This window comes from Bos mutus, chromosome X, assembly GCF_027580195.1.
Source record: "Bos mutus isolate GX-2022 chromosome X, NWIPB_WYAK_1.1, whole genome shotgun sequence".
In the NCBI taxonomy this organism is placed as follows: Eukaryota; Metazoa; Chordata; class Mammalia; order Artiodactyla; family Bovidae; genus Bos; species Bos mutus.
The window spans coordinates 81,431,273-81,450,856 of NC_091646.1; the positions used below are offsets into that span (position 1 = coordinate 81,431,273).

The 19,584-nt window shown below is 36.1% G+C and overlaps 1 protein-coding gene across 3 annotated transcripts in view; it reads left to right on the plus strand.

The window, feature by feature from the left end:
• RRAGB (Ras related GTP binding B) overlaps window positions 1-19,584 on the plus strand; it is a 47,670-nt gene that overhangs the window by 16,442 nt on the left and 11,644 nt on the right. For all 3 annotated transcript variants that reach the window (XM_070365620.1, XM_005891914.3, XM_070365621.1), the window contains 4 exons: window positions 5,095-5,317; window positions 7,840-7,935; window positions 10,091-10,213; window positions 18,722-18,813. In XM_070365620.1, coding sequence (XP_070221721.1) covers window positions 5,095-5,317; window positions 7,840-7,935; window positions 10,091-10,213; window positions 18,722-18,813 — 534 coding nt within the window. The remainder of the gene's footprint in view (window positions 1-5,094; window positions 5,318-7,839; window positions 7,936-10,090; window positions 10,214-18,721; window positions 18,814-19,584) is intronic.

The following is a 19,584-nucleotide window of genomic DNA, read 5'->3' on the forward strand; positions in this document are numbered from 1 at the left end:
CGTGTTACTTATCCACTTGTTATTCCTACCCTTTTGCTAATAACCAGTGTAACAGGCCTTAGATGATTATTGTGGTTTACATTTATATTTCCCTAGTAATCAGTGACATTGAACATCTTTTCATGCTCCTGTTAACCATTTGCATACCTTTGGAAAAATGTCTATTCAGCTGCTCTGCCCATTTTTTAATCAGATTGTTTTGTTGTTGTTGATGATGAGTTTATGTGAATTCTTTATATATTTTGGATATTAGCACCTTATCAGATGTATGATTTGAATGTCTTTTCCCATTCAGTAGGTTGTCTGTTCTATTGTTGGTTTCTTTTGCTGTGGAGAAGCTTTTTAGTTTTTTGTAGTTCCATTTGTTTATTTTTATTTCTATTTCCCTTGCCTATGGAGACATATCTAGAAAGATATTGCTAAAACTGATGTCAAATACCATACTGCTTAAGTTTTCTTCTAGGAGTTTTATGGTTTTAAATATTGTGTTGAAGTCTTTAAACAATTTTCCATTTTCAGTTAATTTTTCTATATGGTATGAGATTAGTTTCATTTTATTTCTGTATGGTTTGAGATTGGTCTAGTTTCTTTTTTTTTTTTTTTCCTTTTTTTGGATGTTGCTCTTCATTTTTTCCAACACCATTTATTGAAGAGACTATACTTTGTCCATTGCATATTCTTTGCTTCTTTGCCATAAATTAGTTTCTGTATATGCATAGTTTTCTAGACTCTCGGTTCTGCCCCTTGATCTGTATCTATTTTTCTTCTAATACCATGCAGTTTTGATTACTGTGGCTTTGTAGTATTTTGAAATCAGGGACTGTTATAGCTCCAGCTTTGTTCTTTTATCCAGAATTACTTTCACTATTTGTGTCTTTTGTAATTCCATACAAATTTTAGGTTTATTTCTTCTATTTCTATAAAAAAATTTCTTGGAATTTTAATAGGGATTATATTCATTTTGTATATTGCCTTGCATTATAGACACATTTTAACAATATTTTTCTAATCCAAGAGCACACAATATCTTCCCATTTATTTGTTTCTTCAGTTCTTTTTTATCAGCAATTTATAGATTTCAAGGTATAGTTCTTTTACCTCCTTGGTTAAATTTACTTCTAGATATCTTATTCTTTTTGTCATAGTTATAAATGGGATTGTTTACTTAATCTCTCTATCTCATTATTAGTGTATAGAAACACAACAGGTTTTTGTATATTGATTTTGTATCCTTCAACTTTACTGTATTTGTTTATTTTTTTTTTTTTGGTGGAGACTTTAGGATTTTATACAAAATGATGTCATCTACAAATCAGTTTTACTTCTTCCTTTCCAATTTGGATATCTTTTATTTCCTTTTCTTGCCTAATTGCTCTGGCTAGGATTTCCAGTACTATGTTGATGGTGGGCATTCTTGTCTTGTTCCAGATTTTAGAGAAAAGCTTTCAGTTTTTCACCAATGAGTATGATGTTAGCTGTGGGTTTATCATATACAGCCTTTATTATGTTGATGTACATTCCTTTTATACCTACTTTAATGAGTTTTATCATAAATTTATGTTGAATTTTGTCAAATGTTTTCTCTGCAGTTACTGAAGTAATCATATGATTTATATACTTCATTTTATTAATGTAGTATATCACATGGATTGATTTGCAGGTGTTGAAACATCCATGTATCCCTAGAGTAAATCCCACTGATCATGGTGCATGATCCTTTAAATGTATTGTATTTGGTTTGCTGTTATTTTGTTGACTATTTTTGCATCTGTGTGCATCAGAGATACTGGCTGGTAATTTTCCTTTTGTGTGTGTTGGCTTTGTCTGACTTGGTATTAGGGTGATATTGGCTTCATAAAATGAGTTAGGAAGTGTTCCCTTCTCTTCAATTTATTGGAGTAGTTTGAGAAGGCTAGTTATTAAATCTTCCTTGAATGTTTGATGAAATTCATCTGAAGCCATCTGGTCCTGGGCTTTTGTTTTTTGGTAGTTTTTTGATTACTATTTCAATGTCTGTACTAGTGGTCAGCCTGTTCGAATTGTCTTATTTCTTCATGGTTCAGTCTTAGAAGATTTTATGATTCTAAGATTTTGTCCATTTTTTTCTAGGTTGTCCAATTTGTTGGAATATTCTCTTACAATCCTTTGTATTTCTGTGGTATCTTTTGTTATTCTCATCCTTTGTATTTTTATGGTATCTTTTGTTTCTGATTTTTTAATATGGGTCTTACTTTATAACCCATCCAGCTGCTCTGTGTCTTTTCATATGAATTCAGTTCACTTACATTTTGGGTTATTATTGATGGATGAGGACTTAGTACTGCCATTTTATCTTTTGTTTTCTACTTGCTCTATATTTTTATTGTTTATTTTCCTTGTGTTTCTGTCTGCCATTTTTGGTTGGTAGTTTTCTGATATTTTCCTCAGTTTCCTCTTTTTGTATGTTTTGTGTCTCCATTGTAGATTAATGTCTTGCAGTTACCATGAACTGTATATCAAATATCACATAGATAAATAGTCCTTTTTCTGTTAATGGCATCTTATCTTCATTTAACTACATGGTTTTCCTCTTTCTCTTTTGTGTTTTTGTTGTCTCAAACTTCCCCTTTTTATATTGTGAGTTTGTTACCAAATTAAAGTAGCTATAGTTATTTTTTTTGCATTTTCTCCCCTTTTAACCTTTATGCTATAATAAAGCATTTAAAAACCTGTTCTGACAGTTGCAATTTTCTGATTCTGTCACCTTCTCATGCTCATGCTGAGTTGTGTTCAACTCTTTATAACCTTTTGGACTGTAGCCCTCCAGGCTCCTCTGTCCATGAGATTTTTTAGGCAAAAATCCTGGAGTGGGTTGCCATTTCCTTCTTCAGGGGATCTTCCTGACCCGCAGATCAAACCCACATCTTCTGCATTGCAAGTGGATTCTTTACCACTGAGCCATCGAGGAAACCCATTTATCACTTTATTCATGCCAAGTTTTGTGTACTTTTGTCTTTTTGTTTCTGGTATAAGAACTCTGTTCAGCATCTCTCGTAAGGCAGCTCTAGTGTTGATAAACTCCCTCAGCTTTTGTAAACTCTGCTCCCTTCTCCCTCTGGGATGTCTACTATCCTAATGTTGCCCTACTAAAAGAGTCAGATAGCTCTTATAGAATTTCCTCTTTGTTTTGCATCTTAGATTTCTATCTTCATATTTCCTAATTCTCTCTTTCATATGGTCTGCTTCATTTCCAGTGCTTTTTAATGCATTCTTCATCTCATTTATTATGAGTTTTCAGCTCCAGAATTTTAGTTCTTTCTTAAAGTTTCAATCTTTTTGGTAAAGCATTTCTGTTTATTAGTTTTATTCCTAAGCTCATTGAAGTGCCTTTCTGAGTTTTTGTAGCTTGTTGAGTTTCTTCATGATAGCTATTTTAAATTCTCTATCAGTTAGATCACATTATTCTTTGACTTTATGTTTGATTTCTGGAGAATCGTCATTTTCTTTTTGTGGTGCAGTGTTACTGTGGTTCTTCCTGATGCTTCTTCTGACAGAGCATGTGATATGGAACTGGTTAGAAATTAGAGGTCTTTTCTTTTTCCATAGATGGCCCTTTAGTATAAGTCTTTGGTTTATCTTACCTGAGCTATCTCTGTCAGAAGTATGCCCCCTGCTCTTGTGCTCATTATCACTTCTTGTGTTTTCAGGTTCATTGGCACCTTGCTTCTGCCTGTTGAACTGGCAGAAGCTTCATGGTGTACCTGGATGGTGGTTCTTCCCTTGCTTCCAGTATCCTCTGAGTCATAGGCTCTGCCACTGCAGGGGGAAGGGGTAGGGGGAGTCAAGTTCATACCAGTACCTCTTCCCTATCTGGTTTTCTAAGGTTCATAGGCTCTGCTGCTACTGGGGAAGAACAGGGGGCTGGAGACTTAGGAACCTCAGTGGCTGGAGACACAGGGCCCCCACCCCCATTCCTGCTACTGTATAGTTACTTGTGGTCATGGGTGTCACTGCAGCCAGGAGGCTGGAGTTGTGTGCGCTGCCTACCCTGCTGCTGCCAGGTTATATGGGTCTGTGGGCTTAGCTTCCCTGATTAGAGAATCAGAATTGCAGGTAATACTTTTACTGTTCCTTAGGCCCTGCCTCCTTTATCTATTCCAGTCCATCCACCTTTAGAGGTGTGGGTGTGTGGAATTCTCTAGCATCCTGGTGTGTTGGCAAAAACACCTTTGCTGAGTTGTGAATGTTTTACTGGTTGTAGATAAAAGGGGAGAGACAAAGGTAGCTTTTCATTCTACCATGTTGTTGATACTACTCCTTGATTTTTTTGTTTGTTTGTTTGTTCAGGACAAAACACTACTGTTTTCTTCTAGTAGCTGGTAATTGAGAATTTCTTGGAAAGCTGTATGTAGCCTAAGAAGCAAAGAGCAAAATCTACTAAAAAATTAACTTGGAGCCATTTTCATATAGTTTAGAGTGTGTAACTAGTTATTCATTCAGTAAATATTCATTGAACAACTACTCTGTGTTAGTTGTTCTGTGCTAAGCTCTGTGCTAAAAGCTGGGAAACAATGTCAAGTAGTAATGGCCATAGTTCCTCCTTTCATGGAGCCTGCTGTCTAGGGAATTGAATGTCTTTAATTAAAAACTCACACAAATATGTGTAATATCACACTTGTGGTGAGTGTTACAAATAAGACCAATGTGTTGGTATAAGGGTCTGTGGTGACTGGATTTGTCCAAGTCAGTGAGGGCAGGGATGGTTTCTGTGAGGAAGTATGGATTATACTGAAATCCAGTGGAAAAAGTAGCCATTAATTAGGTGTAAAAGTATGAGACATGTGAGACAGACTGAATAGCATGGTGGATAGACCATGGGTCTCTAGAACTATCAGAAGGTCAAATATATTTGGAACACAAGGAGGGGGGCAAAATGTGGTACAAGGTGTGGCCTAATAAGTAAGAAAGTGAGCCCATCCTGGTTTATTATCATTTGCCTTTTAATTTGAAATGTTAGCATTATCTTTCACATTGATTAAGCCAACAAAAATAGATCATAAATAGGAGTGATTAAGTGATATTTGCTTACTACCTAGATTTTCTTTTACCCCCTAGACAGGACACCTTCATGGAAAATTATTTTACTAGCCAACGAGACAACATATTCCGAAATGTGGAGGTTTTGATTTATGTCTTTGATGTGGAAAGCCGCGAACTGGAAAAGGACATGCACTATTACCAATCATGCCTGGAGGCCATTCTGCAGAATTCTCCAGATGCCAAAATCTTTTGCTTGGTGCACAAAATGGATCTGGTACAGGAGGATCAACGAGACCTGGTAAGTAGAAAGGGTGATGCACTAAATGATTGATGTGCTTTGTAAACTTCTTTTGTAGAGATATAGGGAAATTTGTACCATTCATTTTTAGGGAAAAAAAATTCTCAGTATAGGCTTTCAAAATAAAGTTGACATCTGTTTTTAAAAACACAAACAAACCTTCTCTGGTAAGGGAAAGATAATGTTTATTTAGCAAATGATGTTCAAATTTAGGAAAGGATCCTAACCACATGATATCACTAAGCAGCTTTATATATTTTTAAAATATATTTGCTGCCCTTGTTTTACTGTCCTTCAGAACAGACAGTTATTGTCAAGGCTAGAAGACCCACCAGGGTTGAGATGAAGAAAGGTCACAACTGTCTCTAGATTGACCTTGGAAACTGGTATGCACCAATTCAAATGCCAATTACACAGTGTTAGGCACAATTCCAAGACCTCATAATTGCACTGATATGGTATATTTATCTTCTTTTCTACCATGGGGATTAGTACACAAAGATTAAACCAGAAAAGACACAGTAGAAAGGGCAAACTCCTAGCTAGCTATGAGACCCCAGGACTGGCAAGTCACAAATACAGTTCAGCTTTAGTTTGCTCAATATAAAATGAGAAGATTGGATTTTAAAGTCTAAGCTGAAAGTGAAGATTCTCTATTTCCAAGAATAAATAAAGTTGAGGAAAGCAGTTTCAAAATATACTGGTGATATAGAAGAATACAGTTCCTCTAGGAATACGGTTCCTAGGAACTCCTAGGTTCCTCCTAGGGTTGGAACCTAGGAGTCTAAGGATCCCCTTTAGCTTAAGAATTTTTTTGATAATAACTGTGGTCAAGAATACTTTTTTCCATAATTAGTTATATGATTGCCTTCAGTGTTCCAGTATTTGCATACGTTTTGTTGTTTCTGGGTTAACTTCCAGGCTTTTAGAAACAACTTGACAGTTCAGTATTTGACTCTGTAAAGGACTTTGGAGTGTCTATCCTTTCTAATTCCTTTTCCCTCTCACTAAGTATTAATTTTTTCTTAATTCAGCTGAAAATTCTGTATGTAGCTTGGCCTTGAGATTGTGAGGGCGTTAGTTTAGGGTTTTCTGTTTTGTTTCCCTGGCCCAATTTACCACAGAAAATCCTAGAGCATTCCAATGGATTTTTTAAGTACTTATAATTTTTAGTGATCAACTTAATGTTTTCTAAATGCTTATGTAAATATCCCCAAAGATACATTAATGTTCTTTGTGGGATTTTAAGTTTAATTAACAGAAGTATACTCTTTCATTAAAGAGTCAAACTTGGAAGTTTTAGAGTAAAATGGCTAGGGTGTTCTGTGAATAGCAATTTCAAGCAAAATAAAGTGTTTCCTTATATGTGTGTGTATTACTCAGGTTCCTCAGAGAAAGAGAACAAATAAGAAGTATGTGAGAATAAGAGAGAGAATGAACTAATTTTAAGGAATTGACTCATGATTGTAGAGGCTGGCAAGTCTGATATCTACAGGCAGGCTGATAACCCAGGAAAGAGTCAGTGTTGAAGCTTGGGTCAGAAGGCAGTCTGGAAGGCAGAATTCCCTCTTCCTGGGAAACAGGAGTCTTTTTCTCTTAAGGCCTTCAACCGATTATATAAAGCCTACTCATATTATGGAGGGGGATCTGCTTTACTAAAAGTCTATTGATTTAAATATTAATCTCATTAAAAATATCTTCATAGCAACATCTAAATTGGTGTTTAACCAAATGTTTGAATCCTATGGCCTAGTCAAATTGGTTATATAAAATTATCCATCACAATGTTGAACATACACTCATGCAAGCTCTGGAAAATATCTGTGTATGTATTTATATTTGTATAAATTGATGTTTTTCCATGTGCATATGGGTGTGTGTGTGTCTATATATATATAGATAGATAGATTTGTGTGTAATGAGTTGTTATATCTATGTAGCCAAATAAATACAGGCTGTATTTATTTGATTTGTGTGTAATGAGTTGTTATATCTATGTAGCCAAATAAATACAGGCTGTATTTATTTGATTTGTGTGTAATGAGTTGTTGTATCTATGTAGCCAAATAAATACAGGCTGTATAGAAATAATATGTATGAATATATGCATGTGTGTTTGAGAGAGAAACATATCTATACAAGTTTAAGTATTTTGATTGATAAAATCTTGATATTGGTATGGTTATCTTAAAAGTGACTCAGATTGGGTGATTTGGAATGTTAGGTATCCTTTATTAAGATTTCTCTATATGGTGAATTTTATTTTCCAACATAGTACTCTCAGTGAGTACTCAGAATAAGCAGCACAGTCCTGAAGAATTCTAGTAGCTGTTGCACTTTTTAGACCTGACCTGAAATCATCTCTGCCATCCTAGTCTGTAAAGCAAGATACACATTTAAAAATTCCTCTGGTGGAAAATGAAATACCTCTGTTTAAAATATTTTGAAATATTGCACCTCAGATTGCAGTGAGAGAAGATAGCTGTTGTATGCTGATCAGTATATTGGTATTTTTACTTCAGATTTTTAAAGAGCGAGAAGAAGATCTGAGGCGTTTGTCTCGCCCATTGGAATGCTCTTGCTTCCGGACATCTATCTGGGATGAAACTCTCTATAAGGTGTGTATGTTTCCCTGAGTTTAAAGAGCATGAAAAAAAAACTAGAAAGGTATTATCAAAACTAAAAGATTTTAGACCCTTTCATAGCAATCTAGATGTGTTGAACTAAAAGAAGAAATTATCTACAATACGTTGAAAAATATCCAACTTAACCTTAAGAGATTTTGGTTTTGATTTTAGGTTGGGTCGACATACCTACCAGATCACACTGAATTAGCCCAGTTTGGTCCTGATTAATTTGATGCAGATCTTCATGACAGTAGAGGTTTCACTGGCCATCATCCATTTTGACCTGTTTTGGTCTCAATGCTGATTGGAACTGTATCTAATATTCAGGTACCTCTACAGGATATAAGCTAGTCTGTCTAAGTTTGGATGGCAATAGAAGAACAGTATTTAGGGGAGTAATTGGAGAAGGGAGTCTTAGAATGAGACACGTAGCTGCAACTTTCATGCAAAATTAAAGACTAGCATTCTTTCAACCAAAGAAATTGTTCCTATTGCTGGAATGGATACCATACTGCTTATAGTAGTTGTAAAGGTTACAATAATAGCTGTGTTATGGATGAAGTTGAAATTACCTCATTGGCACATAGGCTCCTTATCCTGCTTTCTCCCAGTGATTTAGTGATTTGAAAGACTGGCTTCTTTTGGGTCTTCTGTGGTCAGACCTTCCTTCAGACTGTTTCTGGTGTTCATTGACAAGTCTGGGTAGGAAAGCATCCTTTTCAGTGACTCATAGCTACAGCCTCAGTATCAACTGCATTTGACAAGTATCTTCAACCAAAAGCACAGAAACCTGATTTGCCAAGGAGAAAAACAGTTGGACTTTAAAACATAACCACTGATTTATTTTTTTAACTAATTAATTTTTCCCAATATTATGTTGACCCAGCCTCACTCTAATAACAGATCATTTTGAGATACCTGTCTAGGAAATACTGTTCTAGATTAATTTGGGCCGAATTTCTCTCAAAGCCTTATTCCCATAGAACAGGTAACCGTGAATAAGGATGGACATGACGCACTGATAAGAACCAACTGCGGTGTGAAGGATGGCAATACATAACACGACCAAAGACAATTGGCTAATCACAACACTGCTGTGAGTGACAATGTCTCTGCTGTGGTTAGCTTTGGTGCCTTCTCCAAGGTAAATTCAGCAGTGACATTAACACCGACCTGGGAACTTGGAACCTGAACCCCCATGCCTAAGTAATAAAACTAATTGGAACAGAAACATGGCTCTTACATCTCTTACATAAATGTTACATAGAGCTGACATAAATTTTTATATTTATTAAGGTTTATTCTACAAGCACTCATTGCATATCTGCTTGATACTGTTGGACACACAAATAACTAAGACCAGGTTCCTGTGCTCTAGTAGGGGAGAGAAGATTATACACTCTACCAGACAAATTGGAATGAAATTGAAAGGAATATTATAATGAAAATTCAAATAAAAGAGCCTTAAGAAAATAGAGGGAGGGTATGATTAATTTAAATTCCTATTATAGTCATACTCCTCTGGATGAAATCAGTTTTAGGCAAACACACAGTGGACCACTTTTAATTTGATTAGATCAATAATTTATACAGCTGACAATAAGCCTTTTCAAATAAAGCCACTATTTTCTCTTGTAATTTCTCTTGTATGTTATTCCATTGAGGGGAGGGGCCATTTTTCTATGTGGCTCTGGTGTTTACACTAAATTGATTCTTGGATGTATGTAAATATTAGGTTCTGATCTTAAGAGCAATCTACACTATTGGTCTTAGATATCTATTTGAATGACTGGATTAGAAGTTCTTTAGCCCAATAAATCAGAGTTTTCAGCTTTCCCTAAGGCAATATGATGGAACTAAAGTATTTGTTGATTTTTAACTATCAGTGGAAAGAAGCATTTCATAAGTGTTTGAAACTTTTAAAAATCTAACTGAACAACAAAAATAAATATTAGTTTCATTTTCTCACGTCATTTGTGTTATATTTGTTACTAGAATTTGTTGAGGACTCAATTATCACTATATTCTCCTTTCTATATATTATAGTATACTTCCACCAGGGAAGCCCATAGTATACTTACTCATTTGCAAAGATCTGGGCCTGTTTACCAGTTAGTAATATTGCACTGTGCTTCTGTTCTGTTAGGCTTGGTCCAGCATTGTTTATCAGCTGATCCCCAATGTCCAGCAGCTGGAAATGAACCTAAGGAATTTTGCTGAAATTATTGAGGCTGATGAAGTACTTCTATTTGAGAGAGCCACTTTTCTGGTAAGAACTTTCTGCTGTGCAGATGTATTTCACACTCACCTTCTTCTGTTCAGCAATGGAGAATATGTTGCCACTGTCAGAAACACTCGTTTTCCTTCTTGTCATTACTTCAGCATACATAGCTTTATTTATGAAGTAGTATTGTCAGCAAGTAACTTGAAAGGAGTTCTTTTATGTGTTGGTCTTTAATAATTAGTATCACTTAGACATTTGCAGGTATTTGTTACTATAGAATTTAGATTATTTTGTTAATAATTGTCCATTTGCCTTAAATAATTCCTATTTCCCATTGACTTCTATTATGAAATGATGGGTATTTTCCTTTGAGAAAACTTGCATCACACCCCTTTCTCCAAAACAGTTTAAAAGTTTTAACATGGAAGAGATGTAATGGTCAACTCAATGGCATAGATAAGAGTTCAGATGGCGAGGTGAAAGGGCAAAAAGGTATGTTGGCATTATTTTTCTTATAAATTCAACTTAATAATATTATCTCCTACTGTGTATATGGCTGTGAGGGAGTATGAAAAACCCAATATTATATTTATAAGTAAAATGTTTAATAACAGTAATAAAAATTCATTTGACATGTCACAAGAACTGCATAAGTAATTGCTGATCAGCTGCATAAATATAACCCTAAGAGTAGCTCACAGTAAATTTGTTTCTGAGCTCTACCAAAGCTTGGTGATTTTAGACACATTTCTTTTCTTTTTTTACATATACATGGATCTATTCTTTTTTTTAAATTCTTTTTTCATTTAGGTTATTACAGAATATTGAGCAGAGTTCCCTGTGCTGTACAGTAGGTCCCCATTGGCCATCTATTCTAACATATAGCAGCATCTATCTATGTGTCAATCCCAGACTCCCAATCTATCCCTACACCCACCTGTCCACCCTGGCAATCACATGTTCCTTCTCTAAGTCTGTGAGTCTCTATCTTGCAAACAAGTTCATTTGTATAATTTCTCTCAGATTCCATATATGAATGATATTATATGATATTTATCTTTCTCTTTCTGGCTTACTTCACTTATTCACTTAATATGATAATCTCTAGGTCCATCCATGTTGCTGCAAATGACATTATTTCATTCTTTTTTATGGCTGAGTAATATTCAATTACTCAACTGTGAAGAAAGCTGATAGCATATTCAAAACCAGAGACATTACTTTGCCAACGAAGGTCTGTCTAGTCAAGGCTATGGTTTTTCCAGTGGTCATGTATGGATGTGAGAGTTGGACTGTGAAGAAAGCTGAGCACCGAAGAATTAATGCTTTTGAACTGTGGTGTTGGAGAAGACTCTTGAGAATTCCTTGGACTGCAAGGAGATCCAGCCAGTCCATTCTAAAGGAGATCACTCCTGGGTGTTCATTGGAAGGACTGATGCTAAAGCTGAAATTCTAGTACTTTGGCTACCTCATGTGAAGAGTTGACTCATTGGAAAAGACTTTGATGCTGGGAGGGATTGGGGGCAGGAGGAAAAGGGGACGACAGAGGATGAGATGGCTGGATGGCATCACCAACTGGATGGATGTGAGTTTGAGTGAACTCTGGGAGTTGGTGATGGACAGGGAGGCCTGGTGTGCTGCGATTCATGGGGTTGCAAAGAGTAGGACATGACTGAGTGACTGAAATGAACTGAACTGAATATTCAATTATATTTATGTACCACATCTTGATCTATTCACTGTCAGTGGACATTTAGGCTGTTTCCACGTCTTAGCTATTGTGAATAGTGCTCCTGTGAGCATAGGGATGCATGTATATTTTTGAATTATACTTTTATTGAGATATATGCCAAGGAGTGGTATTGCTGGATCATATGACAACCATGCTTTAGTTTTTTAAAGAACCTTCATACTGTTTTCCCTAGTGGCTGTACCAACTTAAATTCCCACCAACAGTGTAGGAGAGTTCCCTTTTCTCCACACCCTCTTCAGCATTTATTGTTTGTAGACTTCATGATGGCCATTCTGACTGGTTTGAGGTGACATCTCATTTATAGTTTTGATTTGCATTTCTCTAATAATTAGTGATATTGAGCATTTTTTCATGTGCCTCTTGGCTATCTGTATGTCTTTGGAGAAATATCTATTTAGGTCTGCCCACTTTTTTAATGTGTTGTTTGTTTTTTGATATTGAGAACCACATGAGCTGTTTGTAAGCCTGGAGATTAATCCCTTGTCAGCTGCATAGTTTACAAATATTTTCTCCCATTTTGTGAGTTGTCTTTTTGCTTTCTTTATGGTTTCCTTTACTGTGCAAGGCTTTTCAGTTTAATTAAATCCCATTTGTTTGTGTTTAATTTCTATTAGTCTAGGAGATGGATTGAAAAAGATATTGATGCAATTTATGTCAGAGTGTTCTGCCTATGTTTTCCTCTCAAGAGTCTTATACTGTCCAGTCTAACATTTAGGTCGTTAATCCATTTTGAGTTTTTGTGTGTATGGTGTTAAAGAATGTTCTAATTTAATTTTTCAAATGTAGCTATCTGGTTTTTCCAGCACCATTTGTTGAAGAGATTGTCTTTTCTTCGTTATATAGTCTTGCCTCCTTTGTTGTAGATTAATTGATCATAGGTTGTGGATTTACATCTGAGCTTTCTAGTCTATTCCATTAATCTATAGGTCTACTTTCATGCCAGTGCCATACTGTTTCATTTACTGTAGCTTTGTCGTATAGTCTGAAGTCAAGGAGCCTGATTCCTACAGCTCTGTTTTTCTTACTCAAGATTGCTTTGGATATTCAGGGAATTTTGTTTCTCCATACAAATTTTAAGACTTTTTATTCTGGTTCTATGAAAAAATGCCATTGATAATATGATAGGGATTGTGTTGAATTTGTAGATTGCCTTGAGGAATATGGTAATTGTGACAATATTCATTTTCCAATCCAAGAACATGGTATATCTTTCTATTTGTTTGTGTCATGTTTGATTTCTTAGATCTGTGTCTTTGTTTTTTGCTACTCAGTAAACACTTGCTATTGCGGACTGTAAGATGAGGAAAAGTGAGGTTCTGGCAGTCTGGAAGAAGTTTCTTTATGACACAGAGAAAAGAAAATTGAGATGAGTCTACTATGCTGTAGATACCCTAAATGCTTTTGTGTTCTATTTCAGTTCTGTGGAAACTGAAAAAGTTAGGGCTTTGAGTAGTTCTAGTTAGTGTTGTCAACCTCCATTTCTCCCAGTTCACAATGGCTCATCTTTTCCTTAGGGAACGAAATCAAATAAACTCCCAGCTTGAAAGAATATTTGTTGAGGAGTTTTGCTTCTGTGTTCATCAGTGTTATTGGCCTGTAATTTTCTTTTTTTGTGATATCTTTGTCTGGTTTTGGTATCAGGGTGATGGTGGCCTTGTAGGAGGAGTTTGGGAATATTCCACCCTCTGTGATTTTTTGGAAGAGTTTGAGAGTGATAGGTGTCAGCTCTTCTCTAAATGTTTGATATAAATCACCTGTGAAACCATCCGGTCCTGGACTTTTGTTTGTAGGAAGATTTTTAATCACAGTTTTAATTTCATTACTTGTGATTGGTCTGTTTATATTTTCTATTTCTTCCTAGTTCAATCTTGGAACGTTGTACTGAAACATGTCCATTTTTTCCAGATTTTCCATTTTATTGGCATATATTTGCTTGTAGTAGTCTCTTACAATTATTTTAATTTCTGTGGTATCAGCTGTATGTAACTTTTCCTTTTTCATGTCTAATTTTATTTGAATCCTCTCCTCTTTTTTTCTTGATGAGTCTCACTAATGATTTATCAAGTTTATTTATATTTTCAAAGGTCCAGCTTTTAGTTTCATTGATCTTTTCTATTGTTTTCTTCATCTCTATTTCATTTATTTCTGTTCTATCTTTATGATTTCTTTCCTTCTATTAAACTTTGGGTTTTATTCTTCTTCTCTAGTTGCTTTAAGGTTAGGTTGTTTATTTGAGATTTTTCTTGTTTCCTAGATAAGACTATATTGCTATAAGCTTCCCTCTTAAAGCTGCTTTTATTGTGTCCCATAGGTTTTGAATCATCATGCTTTCATTTTCATTTATCTCTAGGTATTCTTTATTTCCTCTTTGATTTCTTCGGTGATTCATTGGTTGTTTAGTAGCATATTATTTAGCATCCATGTATTTGTGTTTTTTATAGTTTTCTTTTCTTGTAATTGATTTCTAACCTCATAGTGTTGTGTGGGAAAAGATGCTTGATATGACTTCAATTTTATTAAATTTACCAGGTGGGGCTCACTTTGTGGGCCAGTATGTGATCAGTTCTGGAGAATGTTCCATGTGCACTTGGGAAGAATGTGTATTCTGCTGCTTTTGGAAGGAAAGATCTATAAATACCAGTTAAGGGAATTGGAATGCAAAAGTAGGAAGTCAAGAAACACCTGGAGTAACAGGCAAATTTGGCTTTGGAGTACAGAATGAAGCAGGGCAAAGGCTAAGAGAGTTTTGCCAAGAGAACACACTGATCATAACAAACACCTTCTTCCAACAACACAAGAGAAGACTCTACACATTGACATCACCAGATGGTCAACACCGAAATCAGATTGATTATATTCTTTGCAGCCAAAGATGGAGAAGTTCTATACAGTTAGCCAAAACAAGACTGGGAGCTGACTGTGGCTCAGATCATGAACTCCTTATTGCCAAATTCAGACTAAAATTTAAAAAGGAAGGGAAAACCACTAGACCATTCAGATATGACCTAAATCAAATCCTTTGTACAGGGGAAGTGAGAAGTAGATTTAAGGGACTAGATCTGATAGATAGAGTGCCTGATGAACTATGGACTGAGGTCCGTGACATTGTACAGGAGACAGGGATCAAGACCATCCCCATGGAAAAGAAATGCAAAAAAGCAAAATGGCTGTCTGGGGAGGCCTTACAAATAGCTGTGAAAAGAAGAGAAGCAAAAAGCAAAGGAGAAAAGGAAAGATATAAGCATCTTAATGCAGAGTTACAAAGAATAGCAAGAAGAGATAAGAGAGCCTCCATCAGCGATCAATGCAAGGAAATAGAGGAAAACAACAGAATGGGAAAGACTAGACATCTCTTCAAGAAAATTAGAGATACCAAGTGAACATTTCATGCAAAGATGGGCTCGATAAAGGACAGAAATGGTATGGACCTAACAGAAGCAGAAGATATTAAGAAGAGGTGGCAAGAATACACAGAAGAACTGTACAAAAAAGATCTTCACGACCCAGATAATCATGATGGAGTGATAACTCACCTATAACCAGACATCCTGGAATGTGAAGTCAAATGGGCCTTAGAAAGCATCACTACGAACAAAGCTAGTGGAGGTGATGAAATTCCAGTTGAGCTATTTCAAATCCTGAAAGATGATGCTGTGAATGTGCTGCACTCAATTTGCCAGCAAATTTGGAAAACTCAGCAGTGGCCACAAGACTGGAAAAGGTTTGTTGTTTTCATTCCAGTCCCAAAGAAAGGCAAGCCAAAGAATGCTCAAACTACCACACAATTGCACTCATCTCACACTCTAGTAAAGTACTGCTCAAAATTCTCCAAGCCAGGCTTCATCAATACGTGAACCATGTTCAAGCTGGTTTTAGAAAAGGCAGAGGAACCAGAGATCAAATTGCCAACATCTGCTGGATCATCAAAAAAGCAAGAGAGTTCCAGAAAAACATTTATTTCTGCTTTATTGACTATACTAAAGCCTTTGACTGTGTGGATCACAATAAACTGTGGAGAATTCTGAAAGAGATGGGAATACCAGACCACCTTACCTGCCTCTTGAGAAATCTGTTTACAGGTCAGGAAGCAACAGTTAGAACTGGACATGAAACAACAGACTGGTTCCAAATAGGAAAAGGAGAATGTCAAGGCTGTATATTGTCACCCTGCTTATTTAACTTCTATGCATCATGAGAGTACATCATGAGAAATGCTGGACTGGAGGAAGCACAAGCTGGAATCAAGATTGCTGGGAGAAATATCAATAACTTCAGGGATGCAGATGACACCACCCTCATCACAGAAAGTGAAGAGCAACTAAAAAGCCTCTTAATGAAAGTGAAAGAGGAGAGTGAAAAAGTTGGCTTAAAGCTCAACATTCAGAAAACTAAGATCATGGCATCTGGTCCCATAACTTCATGGGAAATAGATGGGGAAACAGTGGAAACAGTGTCAGACTTTATTTTTTTGGGCTCCAAAATCACTGCAGATGGTGACTGCAGCCATGAAATTAAAAGGCACTTACTTCTTGGAAGAGAAGTTATAACAAACCTAGATAGCATATTGAAAAGCAGAGACATTACTTTGCCAACAAAAGTCTGTCTAGTCGAGGCTATGGTTTTCCCAGTGGTCATGTATGGATGTGAGAGTTGGACTGTGAAGAAAGCTGAGCACTGAAGAATTGATGCTTTTGAACTGTGGTGTTGAGCAAGACTCTTGAGAGTCCCTTGGACTGCAAGGAGATCCAACCAATCCATTCTAAAGGAGATCAGTCCTGGGTGTTCTTAGGAAGGAATGATGCTAAAGCTGAAACTCCAATACTTTGGCCACCTCATGCAAAGAGTTGACTCATTGGAAAAGACTCTGACACTGGGAGGGATTGGAGGCGAGAGGAAAACGGGACGATAGAAGATGAGATGGCTGGATGGCATCACCGACTCGATGGACATGAGTTTAAGTGAACTCCGGGAGTTGGTGATGGACAGAGAAGCCTTGCATGCTGGGATTCATGGGGTCGCAAAGAGTCAGACAAGCGACTGAACTGAACTGAAGTTCATCTGGTCTAATTTGTTGTTTCAGGCCTGCATTTCCGTACTGATTTTTCTGTCTGGATGATCTGTCCTTAATGAAATTGTTGTGTTAAAAGTCCCCTAATATTTTTGTGTTACTGTCACTTTCTCTTTTATGGCTGTTAGTATTTGCCTTATATATTAAGGTGCTCCTATGTTGGGTGCATATATATTTACAATTGTTATGTCTTCTTCTTGGAGTGACCCCTTGATCATTTTGTAGTGTCCTCCTTTGTCTATTATAACAGTCTTTATTTTAAAGTCTATTTTGTCTGATATGAGTATTGCTATTCCAGCTTTCTTTTGATTTCAGTTGCATGGAATATATTTTTACACCCCCTTACTATTAGTCTCTTTGTGTCCCTAGATGTGAAGTGGGTCTCTTGTAAACAACATATATATGATAGACACATATTTTAATCTGAGTTTGGCTCCCCTTTTATAAAATAGATATAATATCTATATCATAATTTTTGTGTGGTTTAAAATAGGACATGATAACATTAAATCCTAGTACAAAGTTTAGCATATAGCTGACAAACTGTCAAACACTGGTTTCTTTTCCTATTATAGCCAACAGAGGGCAGAGAATGCAGGTGCAGTTTTTCCTCTTAACTTTGTAGAAACATTGTTTTTAATGGCAGCATACTTGGCATTCATTCTTCCTGCTAACTGGTACAGCTGAGGCAACGAGACCTAACCAGGGTCTTCTGCCTCATCCCATAGGCAGGGGTTACTTGCTGGGAAGTTCATTATCCTGAGTTCTGTCTTTCCCACTAGTGTGAATAGCAGCAAGCAAGTGAGCTTTTCTGTCTGTCTTGATACACATGGCATGATGGAATCCTCCTTAGTGGTATTTTCCTGCCACATCTACCACATATGATCATAGGGGTTAATTTAATATGAACTCTGTTTTTCACCAACAGTAACAAGTGGCTTTTGGTTTCTTTTGAGGACTGTGTTTAGGTGCTTTGACTATTTTCACTGAGATGCTTGAAGTCAAGCAACAGGAACCTATTCCACCATTGGTCTAGGAATTATGTTTTTGAAATTTCAGATAGTTTCAGGGAATTGCCCTGTGAATATTCTTCTAGCAAATGACTCAGTTTTGCTTCCTACTAGAAACTTAACATCAGCCTGTGGGAATACTTTTGTGGTTTTATTAATCTGAAAGTGTTAGGGGATGCATTTTCAGCTGGCATTGGTGTGCATCATGAATAGGTTCATTTTTCATTTATAAATAGTACATCCTCAGAGGTTAGAATCAATCAGTTAAGATTTTAAAATATAATACCAAAAATCACTTGGTTATAGCCTTTGTTAAAATTAAGTACATTAAGTATACCTCAAGAACAGCTAAGAATTTTTATTTATTTTTCCTTTTTGATTTGTACTTTTTTTGAATCAACAACTATTCTGTGAAATATTGAAATAAGATGAATATTTAAAGTAAGTGAGAAAGGCTAGCAGTGAACCAAAATAGATAATACTTAAATGTTCTAATAAAATTATAACCAAACATTACTGGATGGGTCATCCTTAGGGATGTTGAATTTATGCAAAATACTGATAGAATATGGGACAGAGTAATGAAAACAGTAAAACCAGTTGCCAACTCTACCCTGAAAATCAGGGTAACCAAGAGACTGACAGATGTAATGGCTTGAGGAGTAGTAGAGGGTGATATGACAATGCTGCATGGATTGAAAGGGCATTGCTCTTTTTTGTAGGTGATTTCTCACTATCAGTGTAAAGAACAGCGTGATGCCCACAGATTCGAGAAAATCAGCAACATTATTAAGCAATTTAAGCTGAGCTGCAGGTAAGAGATCTTGTGTGATGTATTCAATATTTATCTCAGGAAAAAATTGTCATATTTGAGAGGTTCAAATACCTTTAGTAGACTCCACTTCTCTATTCAGCGTAGTCCCTTATATTAAAAACAAATCTTGGGCTTCCCTGGTGACTCAGTGATAAAGAATCTGCCTGCCAATGCAGGAGATGTGGATTCGATCCCTCATCTGGGAAGATCCCACAGGCTGCAGAGCAACTAAACCTGTACTCCACAACGAGAGGCCACCACAATTAGAAGCCCATGCACTGCAACTAGAGAATAGCCCCCGCTCCTAACTATAGAAAAGCCTGTGCAGCAATGAAGACCCAACACAGCCAAAATAAATAAACAAAATTTTAAAACAAGACAAAAACTCAACTCTAAACTTCTTGACTAAAGTGAAAGACAATATTCTTTAATGCAAACTCAACTGATGCAGAAGAAGCATATGAAAAATATCTAAGCTGAGTACCCTTTCAAGATGTTTTTTACTATTTGGGAAGAAGTAAACAGACGATGTCCAAGAGAGTTTTGAAAAGAAAGAAGGAGGGTTTACCTTATCAAATACCAAGATTTACTATAAAACTACAATAATAAAAATGGTGTGGTACTGATTTCAGCAATGGTACAAAGAAGAGCATCTAAAAATGTCTGATCACATTGCCTCAGCTTTGTTTAAATCTAGTTTGAATCTTAGCATTGTGAATGTAGGAAGTAGGAATGGCTGAACATCATAATCTAGTAAAGTTTTAATAATCA